A 12,273-nucleotide genomic window follows, 5' to 3' on the forward strand; every position below is an offset into this window, starting at 1 on the left:
ATGGGGGAACAGCATCAAAACTGTTGGCTACATGGCAGTTCGCAAATAGCCTTGTCTAACTAGCTCGCTAGCTAGATTATATTAGCTATCGGTTATAAAGTCAATTCCGTTGTTATCTTGTAAATAATAATATTACGGGTTCATATCTCAAGTTAAGTCTTGTTAGAGTATAGAATATGATGATGAAAACTATGGATGATGAATTAAGAAAAATCTACAAGCACATCTAGTCTGAAAATTAATGGTATTAATTTATACTCCTTTTAAGTGACCTGTGAAAGGTTAGCTATAGTGTAAAAGTTTGTGGTTAGCCTTATGGACAGACAGTGGTTGACTCATTTAACTGACTTCGGCAAAACCCTACAGTGACGGCTTACAAGGCAAGCAGCAGCTCTATGGGACATTTATAAGGGGAATAACAGGATAAATAAACAGAACCAATAAAATCCAGGTAAAATCCAAAATCCAACCCAGTGAGCCTCACTGTTGCTGGTCAATAACAGGGCAGAATGGGAGCTTCATGTAAACAGTCTGTCTGTTGGTGCATCTGATGAGTGTGTTTCTCCTCTCCAGATCAGCTCCACCCAGTGCCTCTGCTCCTCACTAATGCTGAGACATGATTGGAGCAGAGAGATTCATCCTCATTGGCTGCCTGCTGCAAGGTGCGGCTTGGTGTGGGTGGAGTTATAGAATGTTCATTGGTACAATACAGACGACATAAACTATCGGACTTTTCTTGGTGATTTGACCAAATAATAACATTCATTTCTTATTGCAAAAAATTAAGAGAAATGAAAGTTGCTTACTACAAAAAGTAATATGTAATTATGTAGGAATATACTGTAGTGTATCCAAAAATCAGTCATGCACACAACTATGTGGTCAGAGCATTTGAATATATCCATGTGCTTAATGGAAGTATTTATGATACTTATGATGTTTTCAGGTATGAGTTATTAGACATCATATTGTTGCATTTATGTTAATCTGTTTTTAACATGAACCAGGCTGGTACAGTATAGTGTGATTTTTCGGTGCTGTAGGATCTCCAGTGTAATACTGTGACAGAACTGGTTTGTCTGTGTTGCAGGAGCCTTGGGCAGCAATTGGGCAATCTGGATGCCTCAGAGTATTGAAGCTCTGATTGGATCCTGTGTCCTGATTCCCTGCAGATTTGAGATCCCATCTGAATTTAACTCAGATCTATTAGAGGATCCATCTTCAGTTAATGGAAAATGGAAAAAAGATGAAACTATAGTGTTTGATTCCAGCAGCCAATCTGCATCTTCTCTGCATGGAAAGATCACTGGAGGCCTGATTCAGAAAAACTGCACTACAGTCCTGGAGAACCTTCCAAAGAATTATTCTCATGGTCGTTATAAATTCAGATTAGAATGCAACAATAGACTCAAATGGAATTTTGAACAAAGTGTTCAAATTAATATCACAGGTAACTTGCTTTGTTTTTTTTGTGCATGTGTGTGTGTGTGTGCCTGAACTATAATACTGGAGACATCAGAGTCTCTAGAACGCTTAACTTCAAAATGTATCGTAATTGTCTCAAACATGAAAGGTCTGGCTTTGCAGAATGTTTATGAGCACGGGACAGAAAACATTTGACAAACTTGAAAGCATTGTACGTCATGGTGGAGTCGAATGTTCTTAGTCCCTTTTTAAGGTTGAATTAGTGAGTATGCTGGTCAGACACTGTTGATGTTGATATTAGTTTGTGCTGAATTCTGCATGAGTTCCCAATCCTGAGACAGACAGTAACCCGTCCTCATGTCTCCATGTCTCCCAGGCTCTCCACCCAAACCCAAGTTCACCCCAGAGAGGGTGGAGGTGATGGAGGGGACCTCTGTGAGCTTGAGCTGCTCTGCTGCAGCCCCCTGTCCCAAACTCCCCCCAAATCTGACATGGACCCCCAGGCTGAATGACAGTGTGGATCGCCTGCAAGAGAATGAGGATCAAACCAAATTTGTGTCTTCTGTTCTGACCTTCACTGCTTCCCACCTCCACCACTGGCAGAAGATCATCTGCAGGGCACTTTACACACTGCAAAAACGAGACACTCAGAGGACATCTAAGGCCAGTATGATTCTCAAAGTTCGATGTAAGAGAGCTGGATTTGAATGTATTACTCTTAGACTTATTATTCATAATAATAATAATAATAATAATAATAATAATAATAATAATAATAATACGTTTCTTTTTTTTTAGCTTTACACTGCATGGTCAGTATGCCGAATTAACAAAATAATTAAATAAGGACAATTAATGCAATGATATGATTAAAAATCAAAAATAGTACATTTACTGGATGTCATGCTTATCTTTAAAAGTATTCTACCATTACATTGCATCAAATGCTATATTACTCGTCACATGCCATATTTTCATCTTCTAGATGCTCCTAAGAACACGTCAGTGTCAGTCAGTCCCTCTGGATCAGTGATAGAGGACAGCTCTGTGACTCTGACCTGCAGCAGTAATGCCAACCCAGCAGTGCAGAACTACATCTGGTATAAAGTGAATGGGACAGAGATGAACACTGTAGGAACTGGACAGAATCTCACCTTCAATGTGACTGAGTCCAGTGGCAGTGAACAGTACTACTGTGAAGCACAGAATGAACATGGCAAGGAGAACTCAACAACTGTACGGCTGAATGTGATATGTATGTTCAGTGCATCTATTATATAATTGTATAAATCATATTATAGTTATATGTGTGCAGCTGTCATATTAGTAACTGTGGATCCTGTGTTCAGACATGCCTCAGATCTCTGGCTCTGGGAGCTGCAGCAGAACTGCAGCAGAGATCAGCTGCTCCTGTGAGAGCCGTGGGAATCCCTCTCCCAGCATGGAGTGGCGTGTGTCTGGACTGCGGGTCACTAACTCTACTGACAGAGTCATCAGGGAGGAGCAGCTGGGGAACACAGGCCTGAGGAGCTCCCTCACCATGCGCCAATCACAGGGAGACATGCCCACTCTCATCTGCATCAGCACCAACACTCTTGGCTCCTCCAGCCTCCAGCTCCACCTCCCGTCTCCACAGCAACACTCAGGTAAATGGAAGCACATTTCTCTTTTTTACTTTAACATATTTATACCTCATGTCAGTACCATGGTGATTTTCACACTTTCTCGGTTTTATATGCTATTTGCACAAGAGACATTGAAGAAACACAATGAGTAAAGTATTAAATATGTTCGTTCTGTATTTTTGGAGAAATATGCGTTTTAAATTTATCGTCCTATTTTCAACCGGTTGAGAAAGTTGTCAACTTGGTGCGTCACGAACACAGGAACCACTCCCCTTTCCATGCCCCATAAACCCATGGATAACTCAAGACCCATATTTTGCGCTGCTGGCTTACAGGCAAGACAATGCAAATATTTGACTAACGTTAGGTTCACTTAAATTAGAGTGCCTTTTAAGGACTATTAGATTATTTCTGGTTATATTAATTTAGCTAGCTAGCTAACGTTAGCTAGCTAGGTAGTTTGCTTTCACAAGGCAATGTTATCGATAACGTTAGCTAGCTAGTTTGCTTTTATGAGGACCTTATAGTTGTGCTTTTATCTTAACTTGGCTAGCTAGATAGCAAAAATTATAATTGGATATAAGTCAAAGTCCTTACCTTAGCTATCTATCGATACTTCATATACTACTAAGCTAGCTAGCTTGTGAAAAGTCTCCCAAAAAGAGCAGGTATCATGGGGGTAGCTATGGTAACGGGGTACGGTCTGTCAATCATAGCTAACTGACAGTTCTCATTACCACGCCCAGACGGTTCGGATGAACTTTTATAGTGGGAAATTTATGCTTAGAAAAATACGTTTTAAAGTACAATGAAATGACTGAATAATAAAATTATGCACATTTGTTTTGTTGTTGCCTAAAGACAACTGGGAAGCGTCACGTTCAACCACCATGTTACTCCTTTAACATATTTATACATCACACACTAATATACAGAGGTGCAGATTTTGACGGTTTTATTTAAGGGTTTGTAAAAGTACTGTTGTAACTGTGCGAATATGTTTTCTTCTTTTCCTCCTGCAAGTGACATTATTTTTAGGTCGTTGTATTGGTAGGCAGGGGTTCATTTGATATCCCACGCAAAATGTATTTTGTTCCATTTTGTTTTTGGAATACATTAAGCTTTTGAATGGCAGGTTTTAGAATACGTTTTTTATGTTCCACACAATACCATTCTTCAAATGCATACATGGTTGAATAATTATTTCTGTAATTCATAAGTTCATTCATTTATTAGTGGATATTTACTAAAGTAATAATGCATGTATTATCTTAGAGAGAATGGAAAGAATGCTATAGGCTACATTTTGCAGGCTGTGTCTTCACTGTAATTGGGTGAACATATACATATATTTTTTGAAGTCTGTTTTTCGGTATGTAACTGACATGTCCTTCATGCAGATTTTGGCATTATCTCACTGCTGATTGCTGCAGCTGCCGGTGCTGGTGCCATGATGATGATATGCCTCATAATGCAGCACATTCTGAAGTAAGAGAAACTGGGGCCTATAAAGTCAGTGTCAGTGTAAAGGGAAATTTCACTGTAATTCTGTGGTCATCATTTTTAAACTGAGGGCTCATGTAGATGTGTCCCTGTCCCACATCCAGAACACGCCTCTAAAACTCCACATGTTGCTATGACACAAAGAGTGAATGTGGCAGCTTGGCTCAGAAATTGAGAGGTATTTTCAGGAGAATGGAAATCCACGACCTGAAGAATCAAAATATTTTAACTCGCACTTTTCAAGCCAAATCATTTTATCAGTGGACAAATCCATGTAAACAATCGATATTCTGTATTGTGCAGAAGGGGAGGCAGTTCACACAGCAAGGAGTGTGTTCAGAAGTCCCACAGAGGGGTAGTCCCTCTGAGCATTTCTAACGTTCATATCACATCACATGGTGTTTCAGGTTCAACATAGCCAATCATAATTTGTTTTATGTTCACTGTTCTCCTAAATAAGGTTAACAGGGTTAGATTTAGTGCTGGAAAGAGAGGGAGCCTCCCCCTCTCCCCCCCCCCCCCCCCCCCCCCCAAACACACACACACACAACAAAGCAAATCAGCAATTATGAACTATTGAGTCATTACTGATCAGTCATGTTAATAAAAAATACGAACATCAATAAAACGTTAACATTTGAACTCCAGCATAGCATTAAAATTTGATGTTCGTGGAAAGTTCCCCTTTAACCTTGGGGTGGAATCTATCAAGGATATTTGATTCAATAAGATTGAAGGTCATATATTGGGAAGAAAACTGCAAAAGGGAACGTACTTATGATTTGAGAGGGCGGGGTGGAGGGTGTGTTTGTGAATGATGTGTTGGTAATACAATCTGTAACTGAAATAAGTTTAGAGGGATAAGATGACTGTGTTTCTCCTAAAAGCAAACAGATGAGCTCCAACCCTAACCCAATCACAGAGTGTGTTAGTAACAACCAAAAGAACAAAACAAATAGAGATTGGTGGATGCTTTCTGGCTACTTTGGTAACCCGAACCCTAAACCTAACCATCAGCTGAGGGAGGGACGCTACAGACCATTCCTGTTTGGTTTTGATTTGTTGGTTTGTGCTACTTTGCAAAAGTGCTGCCCCCACATGATGGTGAAATGCAATTTCCAACGTATGGAAAATAGAAAAACAGGACTAAATGTTACACTGATCTCTGCAGTGATTATAATGAAAGTCGGGTGTGCATCAGCTGAATCTGTGTGCTATTCCCAGGAAGAAGAGACACAGCCAGCGCTCTGGAAGTAGAATGAAGGACAGCGAAGGGCTCATACTGACAGATGGGGTGAGTCTGAGACAAACACACACACTCTCTCTCTCTCACACACACACACACACACACACAAACACCTACACACACACACATATACACACATGTACACATTCATGCACACACATACACACACCATACACTTACTTTTTAGAGACATTCACCAGAGATCTTTCTTTCCACGTCTGAAAGAATTAACTAAACAAGACAGCCGCACCTAATGGTATGTATCTAAAAGTACACAAACAGCTAGAGCTGATCATCTATAAACCACAGACAGGTTTTATCTTTAACTGATTCTTATGTATAAGAAGCATTTTAAGTGCTTGCCATGGTATTCGCCAGGGAAATGTATGCCTGACAAATTTCTATTGGGGAGCTACCAAGTGTTTTAATTCTAATAAGACATACCAAAAATAATTTGATAAAATATCACGAGTAAAATTGTAATATATGTATTGTTATTTGTTTTGTAATGCTTATTATATAAACTTAAATTTTTTGGTTAAACTTGTTATTACTCTTCCCTTACATATACCTGTCAGCTGAGGGAGGATGACATTTCAAAGATGTATACATTTTTGCTGGGGTTTGCGTATGTTCATTTTCAAACTTTCATCTGAGTGTATTCTTCTGATAATCCAGTCAGGATGGGAAACTGGTGGCACAGTCACTGCAGCTGTCTTTGTGCCTCAAACTTTTTCAAGAAAGAGGACAAGTGTAGTTCTTAAGAGCTCTGACAGAGATTGCGGTTTGATAATGTTACTGTACTCCACACGAGCCAGGCTGCTGCACTGGGTGAAAGAGCAAGAGGAAATGCACGAGGGAGAGAAGGAAGAAGGGGGTTTTTGACCGAATATCAGAAGTGTTAAGTAAGAGCAGAGAAAAAGAGAAATAACTAAATGTTGTCTCTGTATCCTAGCACAGTCATGTTTCGCCTATTATTTAATGATTAATTATGCAATGATATATTAGATAATAACTGTAACTGATACCTTTATAAGTATCACAAGCAAGGTAACACTTTAACACCATAATTATTTCAGAATAATTTTATACAATTCAAAAAAATGTGTATGTATAAATAGGAATAATAATAATAAAAGGAACACAAAAAAATGATTTCATACATGGATGAATTAATTAATATTTCAAAGAGCTTTAACTAATTTCTTTAATTAACAGAAAAGATATTTGTTGACCTGTAAAAATGGCAGAATTAGTCAGAGTGAATGATATTTAAAATGTTGATACTCCACATGCTCATAGCTTTACCATTAGATGAAAATGAAATGTATCACAACAAGGTTTTGTTTTTTACATTCATTATGAATGCAAGAATGAATTAACACTGTGAAGCAGGACAGTTTTCTTTTAGTTTTGTTTTCATAGGCATTGGGAGACATTATTTTTCTTAACTTTGTGAGTGAAGAATCTTAAAGATGACATCTCTTCCTTCTTCTCTGGCTGTTTCTCAACACAGTTTTTGAAGCTGCCCTGTCATTTTCTTCAAATAGCTGTGTCCCAATGTTGACGTTTCACAAATTCGCACCTTTCTTTTTCTTTTGACCTCTTGATCAGAAGGCCGCTCAAGATGAGGAATCGATCTACGCCAACAAGACCATGCTGTCGGAGGCGGGTGTGGTGGAAAAGGGGGACGAGGCCGCCCTGCACTATGCCACCGTGGATTTCTCCAAACTTCACGGCACAGGTGGGGAACACGGAACGGGCATCGTCCGGGGCATTTCCAAACGGACGTCCGACTACGCCGTGATCCGACACAAATCCAGGGATGAGAGAGAAGGAGGAGAGGAAGAAGGTGAGGAGGTGCAGGAGGAGGTGGAGAAGGAGGGCCAAGCTGAGCTGGGCACAGAGAGGGAGTGGGCCGAGGCGGGGGGCAAGAAGGAGGAGGAGTCTCGGCCAAATCTGAGCCCACAGGCCTCCGTCAACCCTGAGCCCACGGAGGAGGCCACCTACGGGAACATCTGCCGCTCCAGGCCCACTAAGAGGGCACGGCAGGGACTGCAGCAGCTGCCCGGGAACCCTGCTGCAGAGGAGGAGCAGGAGGAGCAGCGCCAGGAGGAGAACTCAGCAGGAGGCCAGGAGGACATTTACGTGGAAGTCATGAGCTCCCTGACGGAGGGTAACGGAAAGGGAACGGAGGAGAGTGAGTACGCTGAGGTCAGGAAGCCCAAATAAGTCACCATGGAGATAGGCCAACTCATCACACCACGCTGCACTCTCATAATGCCAAGATATTGCTTTACAGACTTGGATGGAGTTGCAAAAAAAATAGCAGATATTTTAATCAGGAGATTAGTGTACAGAAAACTAAGTGAGCTACTCCAGGAAATACGAAATACTCCAGGCTGTGAATAACGCTCAGAGAGCACCCAATCAGAAGCCAGCACAGAGCAGCAGGCTAATGGGCTCAAGACAGAGTGAGAAGCAAAGCAACTAAGGCAGAATAAGTGTTGTGATTTATTAACTCTCGAATTGCTAACAGGTGAACACGCAATCTCATAATCAGAGTGATGGTTATGTCACCCTCTGGTGACCAGCAGGAGGAGGTACAGCTTGAATCCTCACAGTGGGAGATGAGTTGTTCCTGTTGGGGCAGGGGGAATCACTCTCCCAGCATGGAGCAGCCGATACTTGTGTCTGTTTCTTAATGTCTTTCTTCAGGTCATCGCCGGAACGTGCAGCAACAATGCCACGCTCAGGGTGTGCTCGCATTGGTCAGCACTCCAATAGTAAACAGAGATGAACATTGAACATTGGCATATCCGCCATTTCAAAAACCAGCCTCAGTGCCATTTCACAGGCTTGCCAACTACTGATTTTGATGTTGTTATGCTACACCCTTCCAATGTTGTGGAGACCCCCCTACAAATTAGCATTAAAATTTTTGACTTTGCGCAAAACACAACTTCATGTAAATCAAACGGATCCAGACCCCTCATTCTCTTGATCATTTTGAGGATTGTGTACCTTTTACACTTTTTACTATTTTAGATGAAGATTATAGTTCTCCCTCAGCCACAGAAAAGAGAAGGGAGCTAGCCTGGGGGGGGAAGTGCTACATCAAGTTAATTCATACATTTCTCTAACTGTGTGGTCACTATCTTGTTTGCTGAATAAAGTATTTAAGTTGTTTGTTCGTTTTTCTTTTTTTTGATAAGCCAACTCATTTCAGCATTTAATAAAATGGAGATATGCCTAAGTAGTCTACAGTTTGCCTTGCATCCTGTTTCCCTTGCATGTTGTTAAAAGAATGAAGACCAACCTGGAGATCACTTGCTTCAAATAAAAAAAATTAAAAAAACTGAGCCTGAAAGAGCATTATTAGAGCACCAGTTCAAAGTGAGCACCGGACACATTGGATATTATTATTATTATTATTATTATTATTATTATTATTATTGTTGTTGTTATTATTATTGTTATTATTATTATTATTATTATTATTTAGCATACATATTATTTATCTCGCCCCCATGGAAATGTGAAATTCCACCCAGATTAACCTTCAAAAATAACAAAGGACAACAACAAAGCAAAATTACAAAAATGGTATCCCAGGGGAAGGAATCCTTATCCAGCTGGGATCACACCCTATACAGCGAATAAAGGGACTAAACGAGAGTTAGGGTAGGATTGGAGAAAATGGGGTCAAGCATCTTCTAGAATCCACTGGGCAAACAAAGTAGTAGGGCTAGGCAAGAAATTAAAATGAGGTCAAACAGGCATCATAAACTAAATGACCACAATCCAAAAATACAAAGCAAATTCAAAGAGTCTGCCCGGTAAAATGGCAAACCACGCCTTCTTAAAAGCGAGTAACCGGAGACAGACGGACAATCTGATGACGAACCAGAGGGAAATCAATCAGACCCTTACACGTTCAGCAGAGACAAACAAAACGGAACACAAATTTTTTTATGACTGATGTCATAACTACACTGTAAAGCCTATGTAGCATTGTTATAAACCTGGTGTAACAACTGTTATTACCTTTCAAGACAGCTCTTCAAAGTGTTACCAACTTTTTACTGCGTCCTAACAAATTAGGTTGTGTATCCAGAATCTGTAAGTCCTTCATTTGATTACAGTTTTTTGCGATTGCTTGCACATTTGTTGCGGAATTTGGTTCATTGTGTCAAAAATCTACACACAAGCCAAATAAGACACAACACTTGGAGATAAACATCTCACTTCTATGTCAAAATGAAACTCTGCAATCAAAATCTAACAATCCTTTTTCAAAATGACATTTTTGCAACAAAATGATACACACATGCACCATTTGAATTAATTCTTCAAAGCAGCAACAACACACTGATGTACTTTATACAAAACACTGCTGTCTTTAGTACTTTGTATACCTTTTTAATGTTCTCATACAGGCTTCTGTGAAAGATTGTTCCAGTACAGTACATCTACTCAAATGTCAATGAACACAAAAATAGAAAGGCTTCAGAAAAACATATATACAGCTTATTTTTTTGCCATTGCAGGTTTTTACAAAAAACAAAAAAACACAAAGAAACTAACATTATCCCAGATGACAACACACCTGGGCTGATCTGGTTTGTCCTGTACAACTGCATTATGTAGTGTATCCAGAAATGTGATTATGTGTGCAGTATTGTAGGGACCTAGGGTGGCATGGTGATGGAGAACTCCTTGCAGACTAATGGCGGCACACAACGACGCCTGGTTTTGGCTAGACTAAATCCAGCTTCATCAATGAAAATGAACCCACGAGGCTGTGCAGCTGCATAAAAGTTCAGGACTCTCTGTAACAGAAAATGCACACACTGTACCATGAATATGGTGTAACTCAAAACGCAGGACTACAATGTCTACATTTTCACACAAGGATGGGGGTGGGGTGGGGGTGGGTTGGGTCAGAAACATTCAGTCAAAACTACAAGCCACAGGCAAGGCAGGTGCTTGCTGCCTTGCCTGTGGCAGCTACTGAACACCCGCAACCACGACCGGATTTATCACCCCCAGGTTTCAATGACAATGTTACAATACAGCCCATCACAACTGCTCACTCTCAATTCTCACTACACTGTTACCTCACTCGTCTTCCTCTGGTGCAAAAAGCATGGCATTCTTCACACCCGATACCTACACCGGGGGCGTCGTTGTAACATCCACGCTGCCACTACAACATCAGCACTGTCTATTCCATCCATATGGACTATCGATCGCTCTGCAACGATACGAGGAATCAGCAACCCACCTCGCGGATTATTCTGCTTTGCGTTCATTCCCCACAGCCCCTCCAGTAGCCAAACAGTCAATTTGCCATGCCAACTTTGCTCTGCTGAACATTCACTCCATTAACAACAAATTCCCACTGCTCCATGAACTTATTATTGACAATAAACTGGACTTTCTTTTTTTGTGTGAGACCTGGCAGCAGCCAGGCGTCTTTTTCTCATTAAACCAAACCACGCCCCCAGGTTTTAGCTACTTTTGCAAACCCCGCCCCTCTGGTAGGGGTGGCGCCTTGCAATCATCTTTAATGTAAAATTCACACCATCTGAAGTTTCCCTCCCAGTTTCGGTTACATCTTTTGAATACATTGCATTTAAATTACACAGTGTCATTATTGTTCTCATCTATCGCCCCCCTAAACCAAATTAAATTTTCCAGGCTGAATTAACTGAAACTACTCTCATCTGCCTGTTCCCTGTCTTCCCGTCTACTGCTACTGGATGACTTCAACATACATGTCGACTCCACTCATTGTACCCCTGCCTCCGACCTCAATGTAGTCTTGGGCTGTTTCAACCTCACTCAACACGTACACTTCCCCACACATTCCAAGGGCCATACTCTTGACCTTGTCTGCTACCAGTCTCAACATCTCAAACCTCATCAGCTTTCAGTTCACTTTGTCTAACCACAGACTGATTAATTTTCTCTTGTCCACCCCTGCCTCTCAGCCCAAACAGCCGTGAACCATCTCCTTCCGGACCACCAACTCCATAAATCCTGCCCACTTTGCTGCTTCAATCACATCTGCCCTACCACTTGACCGCACTGTACACTCCCCTGAAGAGTTTGCAATTCAGCTGTCCACCACACTATCCAGTACCCTCAAGTCTTTTGCCCCCTCAAAACTAAGCTGGTCACCTTTGCCACTCCATCCCCTTGGTTTACCCCTGAGCTTCGTGCCATGAAGCAGACCAGCCGTCGCCTAGAACGCCTCCACAATAAAACTGGTCTCACTGTCCATGCCCAAGCCCACCAACTCCACATACAGACATACAGAGATGCTCTCATCGCTGCCTGATCCTCTCATTATTCCAACATAATCCAAAACTCCAACGGAAACCCCCGCACCCTCTTCTCGACTGTTAACAAACTTCTCAAACCCCATGAAAATAATTTACATCTGGCTCCACATCACTCTGCAACACC

At 41.1% G+C, this 12,273-nt stretch overlaps 2 protein-coding genes across 2 annotated transcripts in view; both read left to right on the forward strand.

Annotated features, from left to right (window-relative positions):
• The window catches only part of LOC118226837 (sialoadhesin-like), a 140,081-nt gene that overhangs the window by 76,203 nt on the left and 51,605 nt on the right, over window positions 1-12,273 (forward strand). The window lies entirely within an intron of this gene.
• LOC118226978 (sialic acid-binding Ig-like lectin 11) lies at window positions 2,222-9,058 on the forward strand. The gene is made up of 5 exons (XM_035417012.1): window positions 2,222-2,680; window positions 2,775-3,071; window positions 4,451-4,538; window positions 5,778-5,847; window positions 7,414-9,058. The coding sequence occupies exons 1-5, from the start codon at window positions 2,329-2,331 to the stop codon at window positions 8,029-8,031; spliced, it is 1,425 nt and encodes a 474-aa protein (XP_035272903.1). The 5' UTR covers window positions 2,222-2,328; the 3' UTR covers window positions 8,032-9,058.

Source organism: Anguilla anguilla, chromosome 1 (genome assembly GCF_013347855.1).
Source record: "Anguilla anguilla isolate fAngAng1 chromosome 1, fAngAng1.pri, whole genome shotgun sequence".
Classification (NCBI taxonomy): Eukaryota; Metazoa; Chordata; class Actinopteri; order Anguilliformes; family Anguillidae; genus Anguilla; species Anguilla anguilla.

Bases quoted from the DNA above. Each gene is read 5' to 3' on its own strand.
- LOC118226978 (XM_035417012.1), top strand. From the start codon at position 2,329: ATGCTTATCTTTAAAAGTATTCTACCATTACATTGCATCAAATGCTAT. The intron at 2,681-2,774 runs GTATGTTCAGTG...TCCTGTGTTCAG, and splicing joins TGTACGGCTGAATGTGATAT to ACATGCCTCAGATCTCTGGC. The intron at 4,539-5,777 runs GTAAGAGAAACT...TGCTATTCCCAG, and splicing joins ATAATGCAGCACATTCTGAA to GAAGAAGAGACACAGCCAGC.